The following is an 11,315-nucleotide window of genomic DNA, read 5'->3' as shown; positions in this document are numbered from 1 at the left end:
GTTAATTTTCCATTTTTCTCTCTAAGTACTGGGCTATGATATACAGACAAATAGAAGAAAAGGAAGCATGTGTGTGTACACAAAGTGATAAAATAAACAGATCTGATTTTACTTCCAAGCTCAAGCCATTTTAATAGGGTGTGGTTTCAAAGCACAAAACCAGCTATTTCATATACACAAATAAACCTGAAAGTGAAATTTATCATACATTTTATTCTCTGCAGTTGGTGTAACAAGTCATTAGAAACATATTAAGGGAAAAACTATTTTACAGTATAGTGTCCCTTTAACAAAATAAAACCACTATGAAGCTGTGAGGAACACGTGGTACAGCTGTAAAATATGACAAATTTATAATATCAGCGAGGGTTAAAATATTTCTCTCATTATGGAAATGACTGCTTGATCTTAAACAATGTGAGGACTGAATTATCTCTTGGAACTTTTTCATCAGGCAGTCACTGCATATTGTATTATGTTACTAAAATGCTCCAGAGTTTTTCCTTTGTGTTCAGCATTTCACAATTTTCTAGTACAATCTAGAAGTACAATATCATGTGCCTTTGCTCAATGTATTTTTTTTCTGTTCCTGTTAGATATTTGTGTATGTGTGGGTGCTATAAAATGTCTTAAATTATTTTTTTTATTATTCCAGTCCAAAAGATGCAATTCGGGCATTAAAGAAGAGGCTGAATGGAAACCGGAATTACAGAGAAGTGATGCTCGCATTAACCGTAAGAATTATAAAAAAAAGATTAAAAGCATAAAAAATCTCCACAAAATGCGATCAACAGTTAAAGGGATAGTAAACACAAAAATGATATTGTTTAAAAAGATAGATAATCCCTTTATTTACCATACCCCAGTTTTGCATAACCAACACAGTTATATTAATATACTTTTTACCTCTGTGATTACCTTGTATCTAAGCTTCTGCAGACTGCCCCCTTATCTCAGATCTTTTGACAGACTTGCATTTCAAGCAATTAGTGCTGACTCTTAAACAACTTCACGTGCGTGAGCTTAATGTTATCTATATGAAACACATGAACTAACGCCCTCTAGCTGTGAAAAACTGTCTTCAAGGGCTTAGAAATTAGCATATGAGCCTACCTAGGTTTAGCTTTCAACTAAGAATAACGAGAACAAAGCAATTTTGATGACAAAATTAAATTAGAAAGTTGTTTAAAATTACATGCCCTATCCGAATCATGAAAGTTTAATTTAGACTTTACTAACCCTTTAATTTATAAAATTAGGGTGGTACCATGTTGAAATCTAGTTTTCATAATTTAACTTATTTTTTTAATACAATTTCATGATTCATTCTGCCGTTTTTTACTTTAATTTTACCCTGAAAAGTGTGAGTTTTCCAATTCTGAGAATTGGAAATGCACACTGCTGACTAGCAAGAGAATGAAGAAAAATAGATAATAGGAGTAAATTAGAAAGTTGCTTAAAATGGCATGCTCTATCTCAATCATGAAATAAAAAAATTGGGTTTTATTATCCCTTTAACTGTCATTTTAAAGGGACATTAAACACTAAATAAATCTTTGCTTGAATTATGTATTCAGAGCAAAGACCAGCCTGAGAATAATTTGTACATTTATTTTTAAATATAATAGTTGTTTAAATATTGAAAAAATAAGGGTAAAGTTAATGTCCATAAAGCAGTGCGCTTCGCCATATTGTAACTTAGGTTACCTTTTCTGCTAAGGCCAATTAGGAATGGTTATACATGGCTTACTAGAGGATGCAACCAATGACTGTGTTGAATATAGCTGTGTCTGCACTTCCATGTTTAAGATGAATTGGAAAGCAATATTCAGAATTAAATTACTGGAGAGGAGAATTAAATACATAATGAAAGTATAATGTAAAGTTGTTTTACTACATGTAATTAAACAGTTTATATTAATATCTTGAGGTGTTTAATGTCCCTTTAAGAATATATTTTAGCCTGTGGCATATTCTCATATATGATTTATTATATCACAACCACATGGGAGATGAAAGGTACATTTTAAAATCTAAATTCAAGGAACCTACCTAGTGTTGTATTATAACTAAGCATATCATAAAATAATTATTTACTATTGTTGTATGTTTATGGTGAATAGCGTCACCAGGGGGGCACAATCCCCCAAACTGTGATCACCCCTGCTTTTCCCATCACCAATCCTGCCCCTCAAGGTGCAGCCCCACCCACTAAACACAATTGGGCCTCCAGGAAGTGCCCCCTCCACATATACTTTCTGGCAACGCCATTATGGTTTAGGACAGGGGCTGGCAAACATTTATGAGCTATTTCCTAAAGTAATACTGTAATGTGACCATGTTTGCCAGCATTATCTTTGGTATAACGTTTGGAAATATAATATATGTTATAATATAGTCATCATAATAATTATAAAGACCAAACGTCAGATTGGATTCCTGGCTCTGCGGCCATATTGTTGAGCCACATATCCACATTGGATCAGCCACTTGCCTCTACAGTCCCTCTGTTACCCTATAGCCATATTAGACTTTAGGACTTAGTCACCTGGCCCTAAAGTTCCTCTGTCAGCCACCAGGTCACAGTGTATGTGCTAGGAAACTCAAAGCAACAATGTGTTGGTTCTCAAGTACGGTGCCTTTTTAGGGGGGGGGGAGAGGAGGGTAACACTGCGCCTGGCTGCTCCCTACATGGCACAAATGTGACAAGGCCGAACCAAAGGTTGTGTCAGTCCTCGGTGCACCACTCTAAGTGCCGTTTAAAAATGACTCAGTGCCACACTCATGCCATAAATTGCTAAGCCTTTGTTTAGCGAGTAATTCACACATTTTGTGTATTTTTGTAGGTTTTAGAAACCTGTGTGAAGAATTGTGGACATCGCTTCCATGTCCTGGTGACGCACCGTGATTTCATAGATGGGGTCCTTGTGAAAATTGTTTCTCCTAAAAACAATCCACCAACCATTGTGCAGGACAAAGTAATGGCATTGATTCAGGTGAGCTTTATGAACACTAGTTAAAGTGCCCAAAAAAAGGTTGAGATCTGTGCATATCCTAAAAGGGCTAATAAATTTAAAATAGTTTGCATAAAAAAATTGTATAAAAATTGCTGGCAAGTATTTTAAAATAATTTTCAAAAATAAGCAAAATGAATTACATAGCTAAACTGCCTGAAGCAGCTAACTCCACCCCCCCTTATCAGTGTTTAGACACAGGCATTGTATTTTAACGGAGTTCACAGCTTCTAGGCAAGCTCCAGCAGATAATCCCTATGCATTCTTCCATTTTACCAAAAGAACAATAAACATAGATACAGCCATAGAAGGAATTGTGTGGGGGGAGTTAGAGCTTTACAATCCAGAAACTAAAATGAAAGGGTTAATGGTGAGGCACTGCAATATAAAGTTGCAGGTAAAGTAATTAAAGTACATATATTATTATTTTGTCTCTATCCCAACTTGTTTTATGTCCCTTTAATGTAAGGAAGGGGATGCAACAACATTAGAATGTTGAATTGATGGTATGGGCCGGGAACTCCCTTTAGAAATTCAGCTAAGGGAAACAAAATGCTATGCATTTTATATAAACAAGCAAGTGAACAATACTTTTAAGGGACATTAAATCCAACATTTTGCTTTTATGATTTAGGTAGAACATACAATTTTAAACAACTTTCCAGTTTTTACTTCTATTATCAAATTTGCTTCATTCTCTTGGTATCATTTGTTGAAGGAGCAGCAATGCACTACTGGTTTCTAACTGAAGACATGGGTGAGCCAATGACAATCAGTGTGTATGTATGTATGTATGTATGTATATATATATATATATATGTATATATATATATAATATACAGGTATACCCCGCTCATACAGCGGGTTAGGGACCGGAGCCCCACTGTAAAGTGAAAACCGCCTTAAAGTGAAACAAGGCAGTTTTAGCTTTCTTTTCACTTGCCAGTGCGTTTTAAAAGCTTGAAAACATGTTTAAACTAACATATTTTAGGGGTGCAATAGTGCTACGTTTAGTTTAACACTAGCACAGCACAGTATTCAATAAATACTGTACCTGTAAAATAGTTACAATTACTGCAGTAAAATATGCCAGACTATAACACTGAGACACAGATTGCACTGAAAACAGTAACCTGTGAATAACAAAATGGTGACAGTCACTTTTCTCGCAATCTTACGAGTCCGACAATTGCAGCACTGTTTCAAAATCCTTTGAGGTTGAACTTTAGCTCCACAAAGCGATGTATTAGCGAAGCGCTGTAAAGTGAAGTATACCTGTATATATATGCAGCCACCAATCAGCAGCTAGAACCTAGGTTCTTTGCTGCACCTGAGCTTACCTAGATAAACCTTTCAGCAAAGGATAACAAGAGAAGGAAGCAAATTAAATAATAGAAGTAAATTGGAAAGTTGTTTATGTTAAATTGTATGCTCTGTCTAAATCATGAATGTCTAATTATGACTTTACTGTCCCTTTAATGAGATGTATATTATCAGCCACTATGGTGCCTAGAAAATGGGCCCAGACAGCCAGTTAAATGCCCTTATGTACCCTGGCATTCTATCTGAGGATAGGTACAGACCTCTCACAGACACACCTCACTTTCCCAGCTGCCTTAGTGCCACACTGCAGGCAGCATCAGCACTCTCTTCCTCTTCATGTCCCCCCTTTTTATTTCATTCTGCACAGCAATGACAGATACACTGTACCACAAGTGTCTGACCTGCCCTGGTAGACCACAAAGCAACCTGAGGGGTTAAATTACTGCTGCAGGTGTGTTTTAACCCACTGGTTACCCAGGTTTACCCCAGCCACCTCTGTCAGTCTGGGGGTTAACTGACTAAGAAAAAAAGGGAATCCTAACTTTAGCCTGGTTGAATATGAATGTTTTCTTTACCTATAATTATGACTCTGTAGATTATTTTTTCATATTTCTGAAATTAAAGAAAAAAATATTTATTTACATATTGCAGTTTAGACTTTTCTAATAGAAACATTTTGTTCCCTTTCTCAATGCATCTGATCTCAGATTAGGGACAGTACAGTACTAATAGATCTTATTAAAGGATCATGAAGCTCAAACGTTTTTTTCTTTCATGATTCAGATAGACCATACCATTTTAAATAACTTTATAATTTACTTCCATTATCAAATTTGCTTCATTTTTTTCATATCCTTTGTTGAAGGACCAGCATTGCACTACTCCGAGATAGCTGAACACATCTGGTTAGCCGATGACAGGAGGCATATATGTGCAGCCACCAATCAACAGCTAGTTTTTAAAAAATGGATTCCAAGAGAACTAAGCAAAATAGCAAATTCGATAATAGCTCTGAATTAGAATGTTCTTTAATGTTATATGCTCTATCTGAATCGTAAAAGGTTCATTTTGATTTAACTCTCAGATATGACGAGGACCGTGTACAAATATTTATGCATTCCACAATTTTCAAGCTGCTGTGTTGCAGACAGGTTTTTTTTTCTGCAAGTGTTATAAACCGGTTATATAAAATCTGTCTCTTGTGAATTTATTACCCAGAAAGGCTGAAATAAAACTTGCAAAATATAACCTCTTCAGCCAAATGGACATTTTAGCTACGTCCACTAGTACTTTGCTCTAAGTACCACTAGAACAGATAAACATCCATGTGCCTTAGCCCCCGTGTCTCTTGTCGCTGTTGACAGCAGAGAAATACAATTGTTGGGTGGCACTGAAAAGACAAGGAACCGATAATATAGACAGCTGTCATTTCTCCATATTCAGCCAAGGTACTCGATAGAGCGTCAAGAAACACTCAGGAATTAAAATCTCTCTCAATCTCTCTCTCTCTCAATCTCTCAATCTCTCTCTCTCAATCTCTCTCTCTCAATCTCTCTCTCTCAATCTCTCTCTCTCAATCTCTCTCTCTCAATCTCTCTCTCTCAATCTCTCTCTCTCTTTCTCTCTTTCTCTCTTTCTCTCTTTTTCTTTTTTTTTCATGGTGGTGAGAGTCCATGAAACCTTAACTCTTGGTAATTACAACTCCTGGCCACCAGGAGGAAGCAAAGACACCCCTCATCAGAGCATTAAATATCCCTCCTACTTCCCTTTTCCTCCCACTAGTTCTTTGCCTTGTCAAGGAGAGGGCAAGGATAGAGGTGGTAATGATTTTATTAAGATTCTCAGTGAGAATTCATTTAATTACTCCTTCAATGGAAAGTTCCTGGAAGAGAGTGGGTTAGGAGAGTACTGTCTGTGCATGTAAATCTTCATTCTAGAATTGTGTTCACAGACCAGCTGCAAGCATTGCTAGGGTAGTTCTTTAGCCTTCCCCTGTTTGTCATGTTCTTGTAATCCCTCACGAGATACTCTACTGTTAGTTACAGTTATTGGATGGGCTTTTGCTGCAACGGATAAGCGTAGTGCACATATGGTAAGTACCCAAATCTCACATAGCCCATAGGCATACATTGGACAGACAGGCCATTTATCCTTCTATCCTGTCAATAATTTCCCTATTCGGTAAAGGTATTCACAAATTGGATGTTTGTGCACAAGGGAACATAATACTTGGGGATATATGCATCTAAATCCCTTTATTGGTTCCTTGGTAAGGTGCGTAAAAGGTTATACTTTGTGGTAGTGTTTTTTTTTTTTTTTTTTTTTTTTTTTTTTTTTTGTTTTGTTTTTTGTCACTCTGGCAGTTTGTGTTCAATCTCACATCTCAAAGAGACCAGACAAGATAGCTGGGTTTTTTCAATGTGTCAAGGATCTGAGGGGCAATGGGAGACAATATGTTATATTATGTTCTATTATGTTATATTATGTTCTATTTATTCATAAATAAATATTTCTAGATATCCGATGTTTATTCTGTAATATATATATATATATATATATATATATATATATATATATATATATATATATATATATATATATATATATATATATAAATACATAGAACATAGTCTGCTACCGCCTTGGGTTTCCTTAGTTGGGCATTTAATTTTCTTTTTAAGTGTGTCTAAAAGAAGAAGAAGAAAATGTGTTGCATTTGTATTGCTGTATGTTTTTAATGAGAATAGCTTCCTGATAACTCAAGCTACATTGGAATGTGAAATATTTACACTAAATACACAGTATAACACTTTATTAAATTTGAATATTTCGTAAATATTATTTTTTATGTTTTCATCCACTTAACTGCAAAGGGTTTCAATGCACCTATTTGTATGTTTACATATGTGTACATATGTATTTATGTGTATTATATATGTATATGTCTGTAAATACATATATACACATAAATACATACAGTACGTACACTTTAGATGTGTGTGTATATGTATGTGTGTGTGTGTGTGTGTATATATCTATATCTATATCTCGAGAAAGATACGGAGGGGACGCAATTGCTATCCGAGCTTAGTTTAGTTAATTGCTATTAGGCACATCGGCCATATGCAATGTAAAAGACACAATGTGGTGCAGACCCTTTAAAAATATGTCATGAAAGAACAGAGAGAGATTCCAGGAATGAAATTCTGGTATAAAAGACAGGGAATTCAGCACTCTTTTTTTTTTTTTTTTTTTTTACAAAAAGCTCACAGACAAATTTCCAGTATTAATATATGATTTTAATCGTGAAAAGTGTTTCCCTTACACCAAAAGAGCATGGCCATACAGGAATTCTTAATGATATTCATATAAATGAATCAATATAAATATATAGAACTGAAACCTATTGATGATAAAGTTGAACCTGATCGGTCAGGGGTACACGCAAGTACGACGATAATAAACAGTCTAATTAGCTCGAATATATCACAGAGATCACAAAAGTGTATTAGCCTACTACACCCTGCTGCGCACAGAACCCCCTGGTAACAGGACTAGGAGGTATTTCCTGGGCAGGTAGTAAATGGGATCTAAGAGGCTAAGTGTAAAATCTGTGAATAATTTGAGACTGATACTCTTATACTTATAAATGCAGTATATGGTTGTAGATACAAAGATATTCGTTATATCAAGGGAGACCACTTCTAGTCTAGCTACACCCAGCTGCACACAGCACCCCTTAATTTGGAGGTATAACGCTGGACAGGTGCGTATAGGGATCTAAGTAGACAGGCAAGTGGACCCTCTAAATATGTACATCGCAAAAACAAGCATACAAAAGGTTACTAGTGCTGAGAAGTGTTACATCCATGATTTAGTAGAGCAACATTGTTTCATTCATGCATAACTCAGGTACAAAACCATCAAGCAAGATGCAGGGTTTTAAAACAAGGTGCAAGCTGCATGCAGGTTTTTGCAAGTTAGCAAACATAGGCAAAGCAAGAAAGAGTTCATCAGTATATAGTCTTTGCAAGGAATGTATGATCCTAATCAAAGACCTGCTCCTCCAAACTTCAGTTGACTATGCAGAACATGCGCACATAGCAATATCTGTGACAATTGTAACTTCACAAGCAGAAAATCCCTCGACAGGGAAAACCATCCAGAGCGGGTAATGCCCAGTATAGTAACTGGCTACTTGATTTCTTGGGTGTCAACAGTTATAAGTTCATACGACCTTGCTTTTGAAACACTCTATCCCGAGTATTCAAGTAACTCCACGCTTATCTCAGCAACAGATACCGTCATCTCCATCATGTAGCAACTTCTTGTGTAGTCTTGTTCAAACAGCGGTCTCCATAGCAGGGACCAAACAATTGCGGTATTTGCGTGCATCACATGACCTGGTCAGCTTAGCCGATGCCGACGCGCATTTCACCCGCTCGTCTGTAATTCAGACCGGGCTTCATCAGGGCGTTATTCAGCTGTAGTTCTTGCGTCCTACTTTATTCTCTAGATTGATAGCGCATCTGCTGGGGGGTGAAAATATAGCATGCTACTTGGAATCTAGCACTTACACTTAAACAAGATTCCATATATGTTAGTATATAAAATGTGTATAGATAAATATATTTATATGCAATAAGATGCTCAAATATAAGGAAGGTTTTAAAATGTTAAGAAATGTGATATTAAGAACAACATATTATCATCACTAGGTTTCAAATAACACTTAATATACAAATTCCAATTTCTCTTGTAAGATGTATCGAGTCCACGGATTCATCCATACTTGTGGGATATTCTCCTTCCTAACAGGAAGTGGCAAAGAGAGCACCCACAGCAGAGCTGTCAATATAGCTCCGCCCCCCGTCATTCTCTTTGCCTGCTTAACTGCTAGGAAGGGTAAAGTGAGTGTGGTGACAAAAATGTTAGTTTTTATTTTCTCAAGCAAAAGTTTGTTATTTTAAATGGTACCGGTGTGTACTATTTACTCTCTGGCAGAAAAGGGATGAAGATTTCTGCAAGGAGGATGATGATCTTAGCACTTTGTAACTAAGATTCACTGCTGTTCTCACAAGGGCTTAAGAGTACAGGAAAACTTCAGTTGGGGGAACGGTTTGCAGGCTAAACTGCATTGAGGTATGTTCAGACTATTTTTTTCTAGACAGACTGTGTTATTTCTAGAAAAGGCTGGCAATATCCCCATGATAGAAAGGTAAGCTGTATTCAGAAAAAGAGGAATCCAAGCTTGCATAAAGGGCTCATTAGTTACTGGTGACACTGATAGGAAAAAACGTTTTGGTTTTATTGCAAATATGTTTTTTGAGGGACTTTAAGGGGTCATTGTGGCTTGTTTAAGGGTTATTAACCCACATGGCTAGTTTAAGAAACACTCTGTTGTGTTTCTTTTAGGCGCCATAACATCGAGTGAGGTGGGAGGGGCCTATTTTTGCCCTCAGTTGCGCAGTTTCTTTTCCTCAGAAACATCCAGCTACTTCTCCAGAGGTTCCTACTGTGTTTGAGGGCTGTATAGAGGTTTTTTTCCCCACAAATCCTTCCTGAAGGGCAGGTAGGCGCCACAGCAGAGCTGTGGCAAGGTGCTGAACGTTATTTTTACCGGGTTTTGATGTTTTTTCAATACAGTTTTTACATTAAGGGGTTAATTGTTTATTTGCATAGTTGTGCAAAGTTACTAAGGCTTTATGATGCTACTGTAAAATTTTTGTTTTGTTTACTGCTCTTTTACACTGTTTTGCAGAGTTTGTGCAGCTTTTTTTTCTCTTAAAGCACAGTACCATTTTTGTCTAAGTGTTATTTACTTTGATTAAAGTGTTTTCCAAGCTTGCTTGTTACATTACTAGCCTGTTTAACATGTCTGACACCAAGGAAAATCCTTGTTCCATGTGTTTAGAAGCCATTGTGGAACCCCCTCTTAGAATGTGTCCCACTTGCACTGATATGTCTATAAATTATAAAGAGCATATTTTAGCACTTAAAAATATTGCAATAGATGATTCTCAGTTAGAAGGAAATGAGGGTTTAGCATCTAGCTCTCCCCAAGTGTCACAACCAGTAACGCCCGCACAAGTGACGCCAAGTACCTCTAGTGCGTCAAATTCATTTACTTTACAAGACATGGCCACAGTTATGAATAAAACCCTCACAGAAGTTTTCTCTAAACTGCCTGGTTTACAAGGAAAGCGTGACAGCTCTGGGTTAAGAACAAATGCTGAGCCGTCTGACGCTTTAGTAGCCGTATCCGATATATACCCTCACAATGTTCTGAAGTAGGGGTAAGGGATTTGTAATCTCAGGGAGAGATTTCTGATTCGGGAAAGATGCTCCCTCAGAGAGATTCTGATATGATGGCCTTTAAATTTAAGCTTGAACACCTCCGCTTATTGCTCAAGGAGGTATTAGCTACTCTAGATGATTGTGACCCTATAGTGGTCCCAGAGAAATTGTGTAAAATGGACAGATACTTAGAGGTTCCTGTTTACACTGATGTTTTTCCAGTCCCTAAGAGGATTGTGACTATTGTTATTAAGGAGTGGGATAGACCAGGTATTCCGTTCGCTCCCCCTCCTGTTTTTAAGAAAATGTTTCCCATATCTGACACCATGCGGGAATCGTGGTAGATGGTTCCTAAGGTGGAGGGAGCTATTTCTACTCTTGCTAAGCGTACAACTATACCTATCGAAGACAGTTGTGCTTTCAAAGATTCTATGGATAAAAAATTAGATGGTCTCCTAAAGAACATTTTTGTTCATCAAGGTTTTCTTCTCTAACCTATTGCGTGCATTGTTCCTGTAACTACTGCAGCTGCTTTCTGGTTTGAGGCTCTAGAAGAGGCTCTCCAGATGGAGACTCCATTAGAGGATATTATGGATAGAATTAAGGCCCTTAAGTTGGCTAATTCTTTCATTACAGATGCCACTTTCCAAATGGATATCCCTTTAAAAGGAAAGACCCTAT

The 11,315-nt window shown here is 36.9% G+C and overlaps 1 protein-coding gene across 4 annotated transcripts in view; it reads left to right on the top strand.

Moving 5' to 3' along the window:
- TOM1L2 (target of myb1 like 2 membrane trafficking protein) overlaps positions 1-11,315 on the top strand; it is a 367,857-nt gene that overhangs the window by 33,545 nt on the left and 322,997 nt on the right. For all 4 annotated transcript variants that reach the window (XM_053694561.1, XM_053694560.1, XM_053694559.1 and 1 more), the window contains exons 3-4: positions 656-734; positions 2,847-2,996. In XM_053694561.1, coding sequence (XP_053550536.1) covers positions 656-734; positions 2,847-2,996 — 229 coding nt within the window. The remainder of the gene's footprint in view (positions 1-655; positions 735-2,846; positions 2,997-11,315) is intronic.

Source organism: Bombina bombina, chromosome 11 (assembly GCF_027579735.1).
Source record: "Bombina bombina isolate aBomBom1 chromosome 11, aBomBom1.pri, whole genome shotgun sequence".
In the NCBI taxonomy this organism is placed as follows: Eukaryota; Metazoa; Chordata; class Amphibia; order Anura; family Bombinatoridae; genus Bombina; species Bombina bombina.
Note: the sequence above shows the minus strand (reverse complement) of the source record. Positions and strands in the feature narration are given on the sequence as shown.